Source organism: Bombyx mori, chromosome 8 (genome assembly GCF_030269925.1).
Source record: "Bombyx mori chromosome 8, ASM3026992v2".
NCBI classification, from domain to species: Eukaryota; Metazoa; Arthropoda; class Insecta; order Lepidoptera; family Bombycidae; genus Bombyx; species Bombyx mori.
In genome coordinates this window covers 433,015-453,007 of record NC_085114.1, presented here as the reverse complement: position 1 = coordinate 453,007, position 19,993 = coordinate 433,015, and the positions used below count along the sequence as shown (strand labels likewise).

General features: G+C 38.9%; 1 protein-coding gene across 1 annotated transcript; it reads left to right on the top strand.

Annotated features, from left to right (window-relative positions):
• The first annotated feature begins 1,579 nt into the window (after window positions 1-1,579).
• On the top strand, window positions 1,580-18,343 carry LOC101737295 (putative inorganic phosphate cotransporter). The gene is made up of 11 exons (XM_012689728.4): window positions 1,580-1,987; window positions 4,695-4,819; window positions 8,641-8,820; window positions 10,004-10,142; window positions 11,228-11,445; window positions 11,538-11,687; window positions 12,142-12,274; window positions 13,983-14,107; window positions 15,700-15,819; window positions 16,746-16,872; window positions 18,178-18,343. The coding sequence occupies exons 1-11, from the start codon at window positions 1,951-1,953 to the stop codon at window positions 18,207-18,209; spliced, it is 1,386 nt and encodes a 461-aa protein (XP_012545182.2). The 5' UTR covers window positions 1,580-1,950; the 3' UTR covers window positions 18,210-18,343.
• Window positions 18,344-19,993: the final 1,650 nt, after the last annotated feature.

The window sequence follows — 19,993 nt, the reverse complement described above, 5'->3', positions numbered from 1 at the left end:
AAAATTTATTTTATGAAATTGTGATTTAATTCTCTTTAGCTCACCAAAGTCTCGATATAGAAGTAATACAATTGTCGAAGCTTGAAATACACCTTAAGTCACCTTTTCACTGGTGGTAGGACCTCTTGTGAGTCCGCACGGGTAGGTACCACCACCCCACCTATTTCCGCCGTGAAGCAATAATGCGTTTCGGTTCGAAGAGTGGGGTAGCCGTTGTAACTATACTGAGACCTTAGAACTTGTATCTCGAGGCGGGTGGCGCAATTACGTTGTAGATGTCTATGGGCTCCAGTAACCACTAAGCACAAGGTGAGCTGTGAGCTCGTCCGTCCATCTAAGCAAAGAAAAAAAAAAGTCGTAAATAAATTATTAGTGAATATAAATACTATTCATAAACGATTTCGCGGACAACTATGTCAAATAATGTTTTGCGGCCACTTTCTTAAAAAAATCAAGGGGATATGCACCCCATGACTCCTGAATTAAGTTTGAAAACAAATTTACCCTAATCTACCTATCTGAGTTCTAATCGATTTGTTCTCCAATTTATTTTTGGGTTCAAACACTTCAGTTCATGACGAATTCCTTAGAGCATACTGCATTTCCTAGACATATAGGCATCAACAAGTTGAATTCAGTTTTTTATTCCTTAGTTGCTTGAAGGAGCTCACAGCCCACCAAGTGTTAGGGGTTACCAGAGCTCATAGACATCTACAACGTAAATGCCACCATCTACCTTGAGACATGAGCTCTAAGTTTATGTTGTATAGTACAACAGCTGCCCTACCCTTCAAACCGAAACGCATTACTACTACTTCACGGCAGAAATAGGCAGGGTGGTGGTACCTACCCGTGCGGAATCACAAGACGTCCTTTATGTAATTGAGCAATTTCGGCTGGTTTCATTTTTACCACACTTTTATCAATTTATCATGGAAGGTTTTCGTAAATGCATGCTAGGTACGTATTAGTTACATTAGAAAAAATGGTACTTGCCTGCGAGATTCGAACACCGTTGCATCCCTAGATACGAATGCACCGGACATCTTACCCTTTAGGCCACGACGACTTTAAATAATATTTTATTGAAATTGAAATGTAAAGTATCACTAAAATGTGCTTAATATTCAGTTCAGTAGTATTAACAATGTGGGTTTACGTAGAATCTTTGGAAAGCATTTATTTGAAAAATCGACACTCGTAACTATAATTTAGAAGCGCATTTAAGCAGCGCATTGCAGAAATAATCAATTAACCCAGTTAAAATCAAAAGCACTATGATATCAACATAAAAAACCGGCAAGAGCGAGTCGAACAAGCCGTGAAGGGTTGCAGAGTAAGACTAATGCTTCGGGATAGTATCGAGTAACAGCTGGCCACTTGTATTATCATTATTAGTAGTATTATTATCATCATCATAACAACATCTCTAGTTGGTCATCACATAATCGCCAGAACCAAGCTTATTCCTACTACTTAGAAACTAGTCATAAAATAATACATAATTCAATATTTACATCTCATTGTTAAAAGGTAAAAAATACAATCGTAAGCTATTAAATTTATCATGTTTTATGATTGCAGCATCTGTGACTTTGATAGTACAATGCTTCATTGAGAGAGAAAAACCACCATCAAAATCAATCATCTCAAGAGTACAACTTAGTTTTCAAAAAGAGGCGATTGCGCACGCACGCCTATTGAAAAACTATTTATTACTTAGTTTATATAATTTCTACTTTTTTTAAACACTTCACAAAGTGCTCAAACTCATATAAAATTATACTTGATTTCATCACCCACTTAATTTAAAAATCGTAAATGTCAAAAATTAATGATTTATGTATTTTTACGATTCTCATAACATAAACCAGCTTATAATTGAGACGATTTTAGTTTGTTCATTGAAATTTTTGGAGAAGTTATAATAATATTACAACATAAATTAAAATGGGCGTCGAAGATATTGTTGAAGTTAAGAAGCCAGGTAAGCTTATCTCTATTATTACGTATTTTTACCATAATGAATGGACAGACACAGCTACAGTATTATTAGCTACTGGTGCGGACAGCGTAGTCCTGAACCAACAACCGAAATGAAGTCTTCCGTAGCAGCCGTGCGAGCTGGTTGGAGACACAACATTGTACATACGGACAATGTGTATTTGAATTGCAATACTTTATTTTAACTGAAGGACTACCTATACTTGATATTATTTAATTATCCAATCATTACACAGTATACAGTATTTAGCACCGTTTTGCACATATCCAATAATGTCATCCAGTCTACACAATTAGCAAACTGTCTATGATCGCTGTCAAGAAGTAGCTAATCCGAAATCAAGAGTAGAAGTAGCAGAAATTCTAAACTTTAAATTATGACCACGCTGACATTTAAAAAAAAAGGTTGTTGACACGATATTGGTTCCTGCGTACTCGTGAACACGACACGTTTAAAGGATTTTTCATTAAGAGCGTTCAAACTAAAAAAAAAGTAAACAAAAAACCTCTTTAAGGAATATTGCCATAATAATATTTTATTTTAAAGCGAATTCGATGACATTATCTCGGTGGGCAGTCGATGTTACAACCACGCGAGATGACGAAGCCTTCGAATTTCTCGTCCAATAAATTTAATGTTTCCCGAGGTGTATGTCAAGTGGCGCCTTCCTTGGAACGACATGTTTGTGAGGTCCATAATATCTATCCTAGGCCACAAAAAGTTTGTCATCATCGTCCAATATCGGCTGCTATTGACAGTGAGTGCGGCTCATTGCGCATTTTCGAAGAAATAAGGGCCGATGATACCACCAGACCAGCGTTTAGCGTTCCATGCTGAAATGTCACGACTAAGTATGTGTTCATGCCAAATTTGAGAACTATCTCTTTACCAAGATGGCCGCTATGAGCTGTCAAAGTTCACGCGTCCCTATTGAAAACCCCTAATAAACTTGATATTTCCTTTGGCATACATGCGGTATCATAATTTGCGGGTTGCATATTAAGTAAGCACTATACTTGTATAAGTTATGACGAAAAATACCGGAAGTTTTGTTGAATTTCACTTTGTTATGAAGGGACAATTTACTTCGGTTATAGATGGGGTGGAAACAACTGAGGAAGAATGCGGCATGGTCGCGTACTATCTTGATATGTAGACGGAATATCATTCCTCTGTCGAGGGTGACTCTTAAGTAGGTACTTCACCTCCGCGGCCCAAGGTATGGGCTGGCCAAAAATTACTACGACGGGAATAGAGTTAGTTATCTCGCTTAATAGCCGTATCATCGGTGAAAAATATGCATAAACATCCCTTCTCAATACATGAAATCCTGTGGGATCCTTTTTCAAACAAGGTTTGAAAAGCAAGCTTAGTGGTAACTCATGATCTACGTGTACCTTTATCGTTTCCACTTTCTATTGATGTACCTTCAAATGTTCTCATCATACGAGACTACTTGTCGAACCGTTCGTTCCGATATCGAGTCGAGGGAACGCGTTCCCGGCCCCGTCACGTCACAGCCGGAGTCCCGCAAGGCTCCGCCCTCTCCCCGTTACTATTTAGTTTGTATATCAATGATATACCCCGGTCTCCGGAGACCCATCTGGCGCTCTTCGCCGATGACACCGCCATCTACTACTCGTGTAGGAAGAAGGCGTTGCTTCATCGACGACTTCAGACCGCAGCTACCACCATGGGACAGTGGTTCCGGAAGTGGCGCATCGACATTAACCCCACGAAAAGCACAGCGGTGCTCTTCAAAAGGGGTCGCCCTCCGAACACCACGCTGAGCATCCCCCTCCCGACTAGGCGCGTCAACACCCCCGCCCCCGCCGTTCGCCCAATCACGATGTTCGACCAGCCCATACCGTGGGCCCCGAAGGTCAAATATTTAGGCGTCACCCTCGACAGTAGGATGACATTCCGCCCCCACATTAAGACGGTACGCGATCGTGCCGCCTTCATCCTAGGACGTCTCTACCCGATGATATGTAGGCGAAGTAAAATGTCCCTTAGAAATAAGGTGACACTCTACAAAACTTGCATACGCCCCGTCATGACCTATGCAAGTGTAGTGTTCGCTCACGCGGCCCGCATACACTTAAAATCCTTTCAAATTATTCAATCCAGTTTTTGCAGGATAGCCGTCGGAGCCCCGTGGTTCGTCAGGAACGTCGACCTCCATGACGACCTGGACTTAGAGTCCATCAGTAAGTATCTTCAGTCGGCGTCCATGCGCCACTTCGATAAAGCGGCACGACACGAGAACCCTCTCATCGTGGCCGCCGGTAACTACATTCCCGATCCTGCGGACAGAATGGAAAGCAGTCGACGTCGCCCAAAACACGTCATCTCGGATCCTCCCGATCCACTAACGGTGCTTTTAGGTACTTCAAGCACCGGTCACCGTTCTCGTCGAACCCGTCGCTTGCGACGAAGGGCTCGACGAGTAAATTAACTCTCAGACACAGCCCACTGAGTTTCTCGCCGGATCTTCTCAGTGGGTCGCGTTTCCGATCCGGTGGTAGATTCTGCGAAGCACGACTCTTGCTAGGGTTCGTGTTAGCAACATCGTCAGGTTTGAGCCCCGTGAGCTCACCTACTAAAGTTAGGCTACGCTGAAATAGCCGCTAGGGCTATCAGCTTAGGTAGGAAAAAAAAAAAAAAAAAAAAATTCAAATGTTTTCAGATGCCCTCCTTGGAGTACGTCACCTGCAGGCGTTTTTACTGTTTTTTGCCACGCTGCTTGCATTTTCGATGAGAGTGAACATGAGCATCGCCATAGTCGCTATGACTGATTCAAGTAATGAAGACGTGAGTAGAATCATGACTTATGGTTAATTTAAGGTTTGCTAGCTCAGACTAGGAAGACACAAAAGTGTCAACTTAATTTACCTGTTTAATGTACCTGAACATGTTGACGTTGAAAGGAAATAAAAATGCTGATCAATTAGAAATGCGCTCGATTGAGGATTTTTGGGGCTTTGAGCGCAGCGGAGTCACTTAATAGAGACTAAGTCTGTCGCTGCGGTGGATGCTGTGATCATAAAAGAAATTAAGGTATCATCATAAACTTTTCCTCAGACAACTTTTCTCTCTTCGAGCATGTCTCTCTTCGGTACATTCTGATTTATTCAAATCCATGTCAGGGCTTATGGAGCAGTCATCTCACCTGAGGCTTACAAAGTTGCGTGAAATGGCTTAAAAACTCTTTGAACATAAATCAGAAACTCATATGAACATAAATCATAATCTTTTCCAATATTTTTATTTAAAACTAGCTGACCTGGCAGACTTCGTAGTGCCTCAATCGATAAATAAAAGGCCTAAACTTTTGTATAAAATAAACTTAAAACAAACAAAAGAAATCCGTCCGACGGTGAACACATCAATTTTGTTTTTAATTGTTATTTTTATTTTTTAATTCCAAGCATTTTCATATTTAGCTACCTTTTAAATCTTTTCTGGACTTCCACAAATAATTCAAGACCAAAATTAGCCAAATCGGTCCAGCCGTTCTCGAGTTTTAGCGAGACTAACGAACAGCAATTAATTTTTATTGTACTTTGTATTTTTCATATTTCTTTAATTACTATTTTAATAATATGTAGCTACCGGCGCTCATGACCATCAATAATGTAAGGAGCAAAGCCTAGCCGTAGGGTACTACTATGATAATCTTCCATTCACGGTATACACACTCGTATATATGTAGAAGGCGAAAATAAATGTAGATGGTTTTTTATCTGGCGATATATAGTACTTTACCGGTGGTAGGACCTAGGTAGGAACGCTATAAAGCTCGCATTAAGCACACTGAGCTTTTGACTAGTCGTGTGTTTGAATTAAAACTAAGTTCCGTTCGAAAATCCTGAGCTCTTTACTGTGTGAAGCAAATGTCTTTGACCCTAATAATACAGATGATTAATTGAGTACATTGTCGTGGCCTAAAGGATAAGACGTCCGGTGCGTTCATATCTAGCGATGCACCGGTGCTCGGATGCCGCAGGCGGGTACCAATTTTTCTAATGAAATAGTGAAATAGAAATAATGAAATAGATCGTCCTTCTAGATGTAAACGAACGAAACAAAGAAATTTCAAATCAATTTGATTTATCTAAACTCAACAAAATCCTACATGATTCTTGACATAGACATATATTCTTATGCAAATATCTGTAAAATATATCTTAAGATTAGGTAGTTGTCGACAAGATAAGGTGTCTGAGAAAATACAGATTAGGGAGCAAAATCTTTGATCTGAAACAAATGACCATTGCTTATCACACACATCACCGAACATATCTGATTAGGTCAAACTGTCGGTATTAGGTATGACTATTGTTTTTTTTTAAGTTCTGGAATATAATGTTACACAATGATATGCATTACTCAACTTATTTGTACAGTTTTAACTTCATCTAAATTAAAAGAGCAAATGTGTTTATGTTTTCCTTTTCATCACCATTACCTCTGTCGTTTCGCTGCTGCCACAATCTAGCCTCTTCATATATTAACTAATTCTGCCATCAAAAATAATAAATTCCAAGTGCGTGCCTCAATCTGAAAGTTTTCACATCGAGCATGTTTCGACATTCGGTGTAGTGTTTTTAAATTTATTTCATTCAGAGTGTTATTCAGAATGTTACACTATACTTGCTACTTACACTGTACCCTGGTTGTAATCTTATTATAACAGCTATATATTTTTTTTATTGCGTAGATGGGTGGACGAGCTCACAGCCCACCTGGTATTAAGTGGTTACTGGAGCCCATAGACATCTACAACGTAAATGCGCCAACCAACTTGAGATATAAGTTCTAAGGTCTCAATATAGTTACAACGGCTACCCCACCCTTCAAACCAAAACGTATTACTGCTTCACGGCAGCAATAGGCGGGGTGGTGGTACCTACCCGAGCAGAATCACAAGAGGTCCTACCACCAGTAAAACCACCACCAGTATATGCAGCCTTATTACATAATACTTGTGTACATTATTAAAATACTACTGATTTTTAATTTCACAAGTATTTTGTTACGGTATTGTTCCGAAATATATATGTATACGAACGACTATTGAATCTTTATTTGAAGGGAGTCAAAGGCAGAGGTGTATTGTCATTTATAAAGTCACGAGTGAAGGGTGCGGTACAGAACACGTTGGTCGCACGGCTTTATATCAATAGGACGATGTTAAATAAATAAAATAAAAAAGCCTTTTATTTCATACAAGTGACATAAAAACAAAATTAACGCAGTGTGATCTATGCTATTAATTAACTAATAAATAATATGTTTGTTGATAATATTAGGTATTATTTCTCACTTGCAAGAACCCCTCCTCGGGTAAAGACCTCCTCCAAAGATCCCTCCTCCAATCTTCTTTAGATTGCGCGATTTTAACCCAGCTTGTAGTTGCTACTTTTTTATATCGTCTTCCGATCTAGTATAATATGGTCTTAGGCCCAATATTAAATAAACTTATTACATGTGAAACTTGAAGGCTAGTAAACTTAGCGAAAAGTTTGATTATAAAAATATTTCTTAGAAGTATTTTGGTTTTGTTCAAGAACTGGAAGACTGGTTATCTCATCGTATCACACATATACAGGTGACAATTGGCATGTATTATAACAGTAACTGAATGAAACTGAAAAAAATCACATTCCTTAATATCAACTCACCGCATGCTTCATTGACATTTCTAACTGACACTAACTGAAAGGTCATTGATTTTGACGGGTTTCAATTCATTAGAACAAATAGCAGCAGCAGTATCAAAACAGGAACAGGACAGTGGTTTAATAATAAACAGCTTTACATGAATTCACGAAAATAGTTTGAATGCGTCACCCGGTGGGAAGGAAGGACCCATTTGAGAGCGTACAATGATTCAATAGATCCCTATCGACAAAAATCGTGTATTTTTTAGTTTAAGAAGATTTCGTTATCCAAATCATACCAACATTATCCTCTTGTTATTATTACCCAGCTACAGCCAAAACAAAAGTATTCTTAAGCAAAGTAAACAAATGTCGCCCATCAGACTCTACAAAGGTTATTGCTACTACAAGGTTGAACAGCGTCGAAATTACAACGTTTATCAAACACTTAGAAAATGTGTTATTTTATATAAATTTAATGAATGTTGATTGAGTCTCAGTGAAAGTTGAAAATTTTGCTAGTGTTGTTTAATGGCCTTATCATACAGAAATAAGCTCTCATCTTTAGTACATTGGCGGTTATAAAATCCATTATTATGTACGTAAAATCTAATATAAAGTTTAAAATGTAATGAACACCAATGAGTTTTTATTCAATTGATTTTTAATAGTTACAGGTTTATAGTCTTTGTAATCATTTACTTTTTTTTTATTATGATGGGCTGAGAAGTGGCATATTATTGCATTGTTATCGGCGGGTAAAAGAATTCAGCCGCTTGTTTATCTATCACTTCTTTGGCGAATATTGCTGTATGTCATGTTTTGTAGATGTACGTTTATCTATATTATTATGAGTACATTTTAAGTTCAGTTCTCGTATATGCAAATAACAGGGAAAATGTTTATAAGACATTAAAAATATATAAAGTTTTTGAAAATTTTTACTATGATCTGATTGTATTGTTTCAGTATTTTGATTGGAGTATGCAAACTCAAAGCGTGATTCTTTCGTCATTTTTCTGGGGCTACGTAGTGCTGCAGATTCCTGGCGGTGAACTGGCTGCTAGATTCGGAGGATCGATTCTCATTACTATATGTATCGCAATCAACTCTGCTATTTCACTGCTGATACCTCTTGGAGCCCATTACGTAAGTATCTCTGTAATGTAATAGTCGTGAACGCGGACTGACTCCGGGTCTCTCTGTTTACTGATGAGCAGACGAGCTTAGCAAAAATTTACGTTTACATTATAAATCAAGTCACTGGACTGGGAACCATGAAGACCATAAGATGGAGACTATTACTCGATTTGTGAAATAAACCTAAATTATTTAATTGCATAGTTGGGTTCTCTAGAACTAGGTCAAAGCCCACCTAATTTGAAATTACCAGCGGGGCCCATACACGAAACAACTTGAATGCCCCGGGTAAGACATGAGACTGCAGTCGGAGGGTGGGGATGCGACGCGTTGGCTTATTTTAGCAGCCACGGGAGCTGGGGAATCTGTGGCGCACTTCTTACCCTTTTGTACAAGGGTACGTCATTGAAGCGAGGGCTAGGTCAGCCTCTATGTTCGAGTCAGAACAGAAGGACAAGAAGGCGGGCGTGGGCGACCTGCGGGTGGGTGCTTCAGGGGTCGAGGAGGCGGCGCGGCGGGCGCGACGGAGGCCGCGGTGTACGACGCGTGAGTTTTGAGCTCGGGTACAAAGGACGCAGAAGCGGCGAGCGTGACGAATGGAAGTCAGAAATTCTGTAGTTAGCTTCGGGTGTCGTAGTCGGAGGAATTTTATAATCAACAGAGCGTTGGTCGACGACATGCTTACTGAGTACCCAGGGCGGGGGCTGCCTCGGCTCTTAAACACGCTCCCAGTATATTGTTATTTACGGCGCACAACCAACTGATCACAAAGACCTCACTTGGTTGCAGAGCGACTTTCGAGAATCCAAGTGGGCCCGACCGCTTACAGATGGCAATGCGACGCAATTGTCACAGTTAGTCACTTCCGAGAAAACACTTCGACGCCAGATGTGCCACGAACCGAACTCGAGCGACCGAACGGTCGATGGGCACGTCTGCACACGACGGGTGCTTGGATCGGAATGGAGTACATTTGCTATATTTTACCATTCAAGCTAGAATGGAGAGTCCCCTAGTCCAGGGGTCGCTTAGCGATGGAAATACAATACGGAAACCTACCCTTCTGTATAATGACACCATGTGAATTTCTGTTTTGTAAGAAAATTAGGGAACATATACCTAACAGTATCAAGATAAGCATTGTATTTAAAATAAATTTATATGAATTTATTTTAAATTATTTTTTTTTCAGGGAGGCTGGAAGCTGATATGCGCCTGCCGTGTCCTGCAGGGTTTGTCCCAGGGTTTTCTATACCCTTCAGTGCATAACCTTATAGGGAAATGGATACCTCTGGAAGAGAAAAGTCGCTTTGGAACATTAATATATTCGGGTGAGAATGAAATAATCGAAAGCGTGGAAATACCCTTAAAAAAATATTGAGACCTATTAATACCTCGAGCATTGATGATTGATGGGTTTCGTTCAAACTCTGTACCAAGAATGAATGATTACGTCTTCCGATTTGACTCAAAGAAGGTTTAAATTGTTTATAGATATAGCTCCATAGATATTGCTCCTTCGAAAAGTTGTTCGCGTTGGAAGCCGAAGATAGCTTGCCAACTTGTGTCTCAAGATATCCCTTTTTTTTTTTATTCGGGCCGGTGGCTGAACCTCCTATAGTTCCCCGCACCTAGGGGAAGTGCGGAGTATGTGGGACTTGACGATCTGCAGATGTTGGGAGCTAGCCGTGGGCTCAAGTAACCTTTAAAAATCAGGCAAGACGTAAACCCGTTTGGATATCTAAGTTTATTAAATTAAGACAGGTGAAGCCCCAATTACGTATTATAGTTATATAGTCAAAGCATACATAGCAATGATACACCAAGGAAGTAACTACGGTCCGTAACAGAATACGTGTAATGCTCGCGCCGTTACAAATTCGAAATAGGACGCGTAGCTAAATGTCTGTTTTGAGTATATTATGTTCGATCGTGGAAACTAAAAAATATTGATTCCATTTTATTTTTTCTGCTGATATTTGATACTGTTGGCTATATGGTAAGACCGGTAAAAGTTTGTTGTATGAAGCCACCTGATTTAAAAACCAATACAAATTGATCTCTTTACATACGATATGTTCTCATATGTTATACATGCATAACATTTAGCTTAAACGAGTAAAATTTGGCCACGCTTCGCTGTGACCATAGCTTTTTTTTTTTTTTTGTTGCCCTTGTAGGCAGACGAGCATACGGCCCACCTACGTACCTACCTACGGTACCTATAGCTACGTAGTTGTCGTACGTTGATGATATTTATCAACAAAAGCTCTGACAGAACAAGCTTAGTAAATCTCGTCTGTCAGTGCACGCTAAATACAAGTAACTACTAGCGATGGAAATCTAAAAAATTGTCGTGAAGAACCACGCAGATATTGCTATAATTCTCAATATCTTGTGTTCAAATTCATTACAGGTGGTAAACTGGGAACAGCACTGCAGCTCATAATTTCAGGATATTTAGCCAGTTATTGGGGCTGGCCAACTATATTTTATACGAATGGAATCCTCGGAGCTATATGGACTGTGGTATATGTTTTCTTGGGCGCTGACTCTCCGCGGAACTCGAAGATGATCAGTGATGCCGAGCGCTTATACATCCAGACTTCATTGGGCCAAGTTGGAGAGCAAAAGGTTTATATTATAAATCTTTCAAAGGGCGTCATGTTATTAATGTGCATATTACATATTATGCCTAACACATTATATATATTTTGTGTTTTCAGAAATTAAAAACACCGTGGAAGGCAATTTTGACATCTTTACCATTCATCGCTTTGATAATCATTCATTGTGGCCAAAATTGGGGTTTTTGGACACTCATGACGTATATGCCTTCTTACATGAAGAAAATTTTGGAAGTTGATATTAAACAGGTAAAATTTTTCTCTGATATAAGCCAATCAGTAAGAAAATAAATAATTAGCTGTCACATTTTAAAGTTGGTGATCGACTTTAGTCTTTGGTGTCTGGTTGAGCGTTAGTTTACTCCACGGCAGCGGCTTGGCTCTGCCCCTGGCATTGCTGAAGTCCATGGGCGACGGTAACCACTCACCATCAGGTGGGCCGTATGCTCGTCTGCCTACAAAGGCAATAAAATAAAAAAAAACTTTGGCTGGGAGCATCAAAACCAGATTTTGGCGAAGGTTATTACTTTTGCTATGAGTACCGGAAACACATAATGTATAACAATCACACGTAGAACACCAAATATCTTTAACATAGATATTGAAATCGACTAAAAAGTAAGCCCAGACCAGTTTACCAGCTAAGATCACCAAATTTTACATTTACTTTAAGTTGCCAATTTACCGAAACAAATCCTTTCAGAACGGAGTGATGTCAGCTCTACCGTACTTGGCAATGTATCTGCTTAGTTTCCCCTTTGGATACTTATCTGATTATATTTTGAGGAAGAATTGGTTCAGCATTACTACCAGCAGGAAGATAAGCAATTCCATTGGTATGTATTATTTACGTTTCTAAGATTCCTTCAGTAGAATTTGTGAATACAGCATGTTTTGTCATTAGTTTAGTGCTTCGTTGCTTTTTCTGACGCCTCATTCTGACAGTAAACAGTTTGTTAAAACCGCTCCGCAATAAATCAAATTTTTGGCCATATACATAGTATATTTTGAAATTTAAAGTATTGCAGGGTGTTAGTTTTTCGCAAATATTCAGTGCTTTTATATTTTTACAGTCCAACTGTGCAAAAAAAGGTGTATTAACAAACTAATTTCTTGTGATTTAAAAAAGTCGTTGTAGGTAGTGTTACGTGCTGTACGGGGTCTCCTCCCCGGGCTGAATATAGTGAGTGGGCTACAGACTAACCAATATGGTGTCCCGCAAGGTAGTTCTCTGCGGCCTACCTTGTTTATAAAATATTATATATTAATGATATTTTTGAACTTTCTTTAACAAAAGCAGACATTCTGTGCTATGCGGATGACACAGCAATTATATTTAGTGGATCAACATGGCATGAAGCTCATTCTATTGCCGAGGCAGGAATGTTCAAAGTAAGGAAATGGTTACATTGTAATCTTTTGACATCGAATACAAGGAAAAGCATGTACATCTGTTTTTGCAAAACCTCAATGTCTGCTTCAGCGTCTTCGAGTATTGAAATACACGTATGTGATTGCAGGGAGATTGTAAGAGTTAATGAAATAAAGAATCTTGATGTCATCAGTTGTCTGGTTGAATTAGAAGATGTGTATACGTCATGAAGAATCTACGTGACTTGGCTAGTTTTGATACTCTCAAGTCCATATATTTTGCACTATGCCAATCCCTATTAATGTACTGTATCTGTTGGGGATATGCTTCAAAAACTGTGCTAATTGAATTAGAAAGAGCTCAACGTTCAGTGTTAAGGGTGATACTAAATAAGCCTCGAAGATCTCCACAGAACGCGTTTACAGGGAAAGAAGTTCTCAACATGCGTCAGTTATTCATTTTAAAGACATTTTTATTGATACATGAAGCGGTGCTGTCTTCTGAAATATAAATTACCTGTAGCTTTGACAGCTACAAAAATTCCATCTACCCAAAAACATCTATTTCAAGATGTTGCTAAGATCTATATTTATAACGCGGTTATTAGATATTGTAATGAAAACCTAAAACAGAAAACGGTCAGGCAGGCTAAGCCAATGTGAAAAAATGGTTGTTAACATTGAACTATATGAACTTAATTAAAAACAAGAAATAGCAGTAGATTTATTAGTTTTGTATCTTTTGTTTATTTTTTCTTACTAATTAATTTTATATTTGCTTATTTCTACGCTCCCCACTTACTTGTAATTATTTGATGTGTTATTTTTATTATTCAAATTTTCTATTATATATTACGTCAAATCTTGTAACGCATGTTTTTGAGTGTTCGATTAAATATATAGTAAATCGTATTTTGGTCCTCACGATACAGGCTATGCCTAGTGTGAGGATCATTGGTTAATATTATATTATTGATGCCATCTGCGTAATCTCTCAATTTGTTAAATATGTAAATAGTATTCTAGGTCATGATTTAAAAGTTTATGTAGTAAATAAATTATTATTATTATTAGAATTGTTAAAATACACCTTACCAGGGTGACGTTTAAATCTTCGGAATCTGGCTGAGAGGATTTGGTTTAATTTCTTTTAACCTATGCCATTCTCCTTAGGTCACTTGGGCCCGGCGATAGCTCTAATCGGGTTGTCGTATTCCCCGGCCGGCAATGTAGCGGTGGCTGTTGCACTACTTACCGCGGTCGTCGCTTTGAACGCAGGCCATTACACGGGATTTTTGGTGCGTAAATCATAAAAAAGAAAAATAGCAAGTATTTTAATTTTAGTTTCATAATTTTGTAATGTAAATTTTTATGTCACTCGAGAAACCAGGTGCAAAACTAACCTACAAAAAGCTCCACACCGGACCGGTTCGGTCACGCGACATTAAGAATATTTTGAAGATTTGAAAAGCGCCAGCGAATGTATTTGAACTTTTTTTTATTGCTTTATTGCTTAATTAATTAATATGCATTTTTTTATTGCTTTGAGGGGTGGACAAGCTCGCAGCCCAGTTATTAAGTGGTTACTGGAGCCCATAGATATCTACAAGGTAAATGCCACCACCCACCTTGAGAAATGAATACTAAGGTCTCAGTATAGTTACAACGGCTGCCCTGCCCTTCAAACCGAAATGTAACACTGCTTCACGGCTGAAATAGGCGGGGTAGTGGTACCTACCCGTGCGGACTCATAAAAGGTCCTACCACCAGTAAATTTCACCAGAATTCTGGCGTGGAATGAATTTTGATTTATCTCCGCAATTTTCGGTTCCATATTCTGGTTATTTTATTTTCAATTTTTAATAATGATTTTTTCTGGCTATTTTGATTTTTAATATCTATTCACCTTCTTACATTTCTATCTTCGATGTATTTATCAACATATATTGAGATTATTCTCAAGGTATGTTTATTTCCGTGTTATTGTCTTAGTGATATTATACTCGTATTGATATGATGAACAGACTTGAATATATTAAATAGTCTCAACAACAAACACCGTAGAACTATCAAACTCTAACAAACGTGAAATTGTAAATTTATATTATGCGAATTAAATGATATTGACCGCTAAAGTGTCCCAATCGTAGATATAATTCGAGTACCTATTTAAAAAACAGACCTACATTAATTCAAGCAATTACGTGGCTGTGGACTTGATAAGGAAGTTCCAAAGCTAATTATCAGGCATACATAATTTTATTCTACTACATTTGCAGGTCTGGTTTGGGAATTTTTGGGATTTTTACAATACTTTGCTTAGATAATACAACACTCTGACGTCGCACAGTTCTAATGCATCATACATTTGCCAAAAAATTATTAATGATTGTTTGTCCTCTATGTATTCTTAAATGATTTCATCGCGGCAATGTGTCTGTTATAGCACTGTAGTTAGTACGAGTATTGTCACGCGCTGGGGTTCGGGCTAAATAAAAATTTAAAACACTTAACGAACACTAAAAAATTCTCAATTCACTTCTTCCGCTTCGCTCTCTGCAACGGTTTTATAGTCGATTCGACATCCCTAGATTTATCGAGAACATTCTGAGCCAGTTGAGTAGCTTCGATATGTGTTTCTGCTAAGTGACAATAGATGGCGTTGTACTTCTCGAGCGTTCTCGATATTACTAGTTCCTTTGATATTCGTTTCTGATATTCGGCGATAAATGGCGTTACTCGTACCGTACGTCACCGGCGTAAATCAATGATATGTGGAACTCGAGTGTTTGCAAGAAATCGATGCATATCATACATTTAGCGGTAGTCTTAGAAGGGCGGAACCGCACTGCACTAGCGACTTGTTAAACTTACTTTTGTTTTCTTCCAGTTGGTACACATCGACATGGCACCAAATTTTGCGGGAACTCTTATGGGCATCACAAACTGCATAGCAAACATAATATCAATCATAGCGCCATTGGTCGCCGGACTCTTGCTACAAGATGAGGTACGGAATTAGATAAGCTATACGCGCAACAAAGAGATATCAATCAACGTCGTCGTAGTCGTCGTTGTGGCCTAAAGGATAAGGCGTCCGGTGCATTCGTATCTTACGATGCACCGGTGTTGGAATCCCCCAGGCGGGTACTAATTTTTCTAATGGAATACGTACTTAATAAATACTCACGATTGACTTCCACGGTGAAGGAATAACATCGTGTAATAAAAATCAAACCGCAGTAATGGTAATGAATAAATAATGAATAATAATGAGAATAAAAAATAATGAAGCAGGATGGGGCAGTCGTGGTACTGAAATACTGAGACTTGGAACTCATGGAACTTAGAACTTGTTGATATCTACCTATATAGGCACAAAGTAAACGCTAGGTGGGTCGCGAGCTCGTCCAGCGATCTCATAAATAAAAAAGGCGTGTGGTGTCGTGGGACACCGGATAGGAACGAAGTTCCTTATTATAAAAATAATAATTTTAAGTTCTATTCGAGGTATAAAGTAAATAAAACTGGAGATTTCGCAACAACCCACGGTCATTCGGTAACGTGCGAGCTTATTGTGGTACACCTCATTCGCGGTTGTTTGCATAAGAGCTGGTGTATTGCACAAACGAACGTTCTGAGATCGTGGTCATTGAATGATAAAAAAATATGTTATTTTTTGTACGTTATTACAAAGTTAGTCGTGCACTGTGTGCATTACTAATTTGTACGTTATTACAAAGTTAAGTCGTACACTGTGTGCATTACTAATAAAAATCTTACGTTACGGACGTTTTTTTCCGGTTAGGGTACCCCTCCGCATCGTTCCATAAGGAACTTCGTTCCAAAAAATATATTTTTGGAAAGTCGAAAATTGTAGTCTGTTTTGACTATGGCTACCGCCCTCTTGAAGCTTGTATATATTTTCATTTTCAGACCGACCCAGCAGACTGGCGTAAAGTGTTCTATGTATCGTCGGCTATTTACATCATTTGTAACCTTTTCTTCGTTATATTCGGGACCAGTAAAAAACAAAAGTGGAATGAACCAGAAACTGATAATGGTAAAAACACGAAAACTTAATCTTCCACGGATATATTACTAAACTAACATTATAGGTATAGGGTAGGTCCAAGATAGCTTGGAGCATATATTGACTTTGGCGGGTGACAACATTCGCCTCTTGATATCTATTTACTACATTATCTGCCTGACACCAGTATCCTATCTGCCCATCTATACTAATCAAAAGTCAGTTCCTTGTGACGACGTCTTATAATTCGATGGAGCCGGCTGCACGCACGAAAAAACATGACCCATGCGGCGTTACCTCGCTCTGAGGCGCGCAACGAGTGACAAAGAGGCACAATCGGCCTCCGCGTTCGGCAGCGTTCGACATCTGTCTCTCTCCTACTTGGGTGAGCGATGCATCCGCGTGGACAGCTGCTATACAATAATACATTTACATGTTTTCGTCAAGTATGAAGTTCAGTGAAAAGTGAATGTGGTGTCAATTGTTTATAGCAACGATAATTGCGATAATTGAAAAATGAAACCATTCCATCAGTATTTTATTATGACGTTGTCACGTTCAACTATCGTCAGTAAACCGACTTTACAGACAACCGATTTCTTTTTGTACTATTCGTTTTTTCAGTCAACAGACAATGTGCCGGTTTCAATATAATTTGAATAAATTTATCAGTGAAACAACTGAACTAGTTATTGAATAAGGTTAATTCGTGCATAGTAATACGTTTGTTTTTATTTGTTTACTATAAAGTAACGATACCGGGCCACGCTCTGTTGCTACTATCGCTGACGATTGGAGATCGTACCAGAGGTTTTTCCTAAACAAAATATTCAGCAGGACCTCTTGTGAGTCCGCGCGGGTGGGTACCACCACCCTGCCTATTTCTATCGTGAAGCAGTAATGCGTTTCGGTTTGAAGGGTGGGGCAGCCGTTGTAACTATACTTGAGACCTTAGAACTTGTGTCTCAGGGTGGATGGCGCATTTGCGTTCTAGATGTCTATGGGCTCCAGTAACCACTTGACACCAGGTGGGCTGTGAGCTCGTCCACCCATCTAAGCAATAAAAATATAAAAATAAAACTATATCGAAACATCAATCATTACACAGCGTTGGCTGGAATAAATGACATAAAAAAGTTTATTAATTAATAACTTTAAGATACAATTAAACGAATACAAAATTAAATGTCCTCATACATACGAGATTTTCGCATCGATATACATTACCTTGACTGATCTATTGGAACTGCTAACGTCCATAAGAGACAATAATGACTTACCGCGAAGTGGACCGTAAGCTCGCCTAAGTTAATGAACAATATTTTTGATTTCCAGGTTCAACAGAGAAGGCAGAAAAAGTCGTATAATAATTTATTGTTCCTGATAAACGTAAATACTATTACTATTACTTTATTATTGTTATTGCTAATCAAAAGTGGTCCCCATCAGAATGATTGTAGTTTTATTAGTTTGTGTTCATTATAAAAATGTTTTTGTCGTAGTTTTGTTATTTTATTTACTCTCAATCTATGCAGGCTGGGTAGGAGACCCGTAGCTGCAAAATCTGGTGAGGTATTTTTTTCTTCTAAAAAAATGCTTATGCACTTTACTGATGTTCACGAACCATTTCCACGATGATGGAATAGCATCGTGTAATAGAAATCAAACCCACAAAATAATAATTTACGTAATCCTGGTGGTAGGATGTCTTGTGAGCCTGCACGGGTACGTACTACCACCCTGTCTAATTCTGCCGTGAAGCAGCAATTCGCGGAGTGACCCTGTGTACGGCACAGGACGCAGCTAAGGGATTCCGTTGCGGTTTTTTTATCACGAGTGCAAAGGCTCTTGGCGTGATCGCCCAAACACTTGACGTATCTAGGGCGCGCGTGACAATTACGGGAAGAGTTTTTTTTTATTGCTTAGATCGGTGAACAAGCTCACAGCCCACCTGGTGTTAAGTGGTTACTGGAGCCCATAGACATCTACAACGTAAATGCGTCACCCACCTTGAGATATAAGTTCTAAGGTCTCAGTATAGTTACAACGGCTGCCCCACCCTTCAAACCGAAACGCATTACTGCTTCACGGCAGAAATAGGCAGGATTGTGGTACCTATCCGCGCGGACTCACAAGAGGCCGCCCGTACAATTGACAGTTGTAGCACTGGAGTGCTTTTTATGGGGCGTTACGACGGTTATTCCGGAAAACCTACAGACTGCTCGGACGTTGAAGATTTGCTTACCCTTGGGGGTAGGCTGGAGGGCGACGAGGGGGCTATCTAATCTCAAATCACAACCTCTCGGATGAGAAGTATGTGATACCGCTAATCTAGGAGACCCTGAAAAGTTTCCTTCATAACTCTAAATGTTGATAAATTTTACCATGAGATTATCTGTTAGGTAATTTCAAGATAAGCTGTTGCTTAGATACGATCTTTATCATTACGATAGCGTTGCTTAGGAAACGTATGGCAGATTCCTCTTTCGATTTGGTACACAGAGGACCGAAATTCCCGCCAAAAAGTCACAAAAATACAAGCTTACTGAACCAATACAGATTAACGCAAGAACAGCTTTAAACTTGACAAAAAAGAAGACCACATATTTTTAGAGCTTATTCTTGCGGTAAACATTTTCATTGCTTTACAGTTTTTGAATAACAACAAAGTCTTCCATGGTCACAAAAACTGTAAATGATGCAAAGCTTCAGAAATAATAAAATAAAAACAATAAACATGAGATTTAGCTGTTAATATCGTTTTAATTACTATGTCACCGACTCGAGGAAACCGGAGAAAAAAAATTGTTATTATCTTTTTTTTTTTATTGCTTAGATGGATGGACGAGCTCACAACCCACTTGATGTTAAGTGGTTACTGGAGCCCATAGACATCTACAACGTAAATGCGCCACCCACCTCGAGATATAAGTTCTAAGATCTCAGTATAGTTACAACGGCTACCCCACCCTACGAACCGAAACGCATTACTGCTTCACGGCGGAAATAAGCGGGGTGGTGGTACCTACCCGTGCGGACTCCCAAGAGGTCCTACCACCATCTGATACTTGATTGCTTTTTATTATAAATGCATCGTTTTCATGAGCCCAGAACGAACTATTACTACAAAATTAAATCTGGTATTGAATTT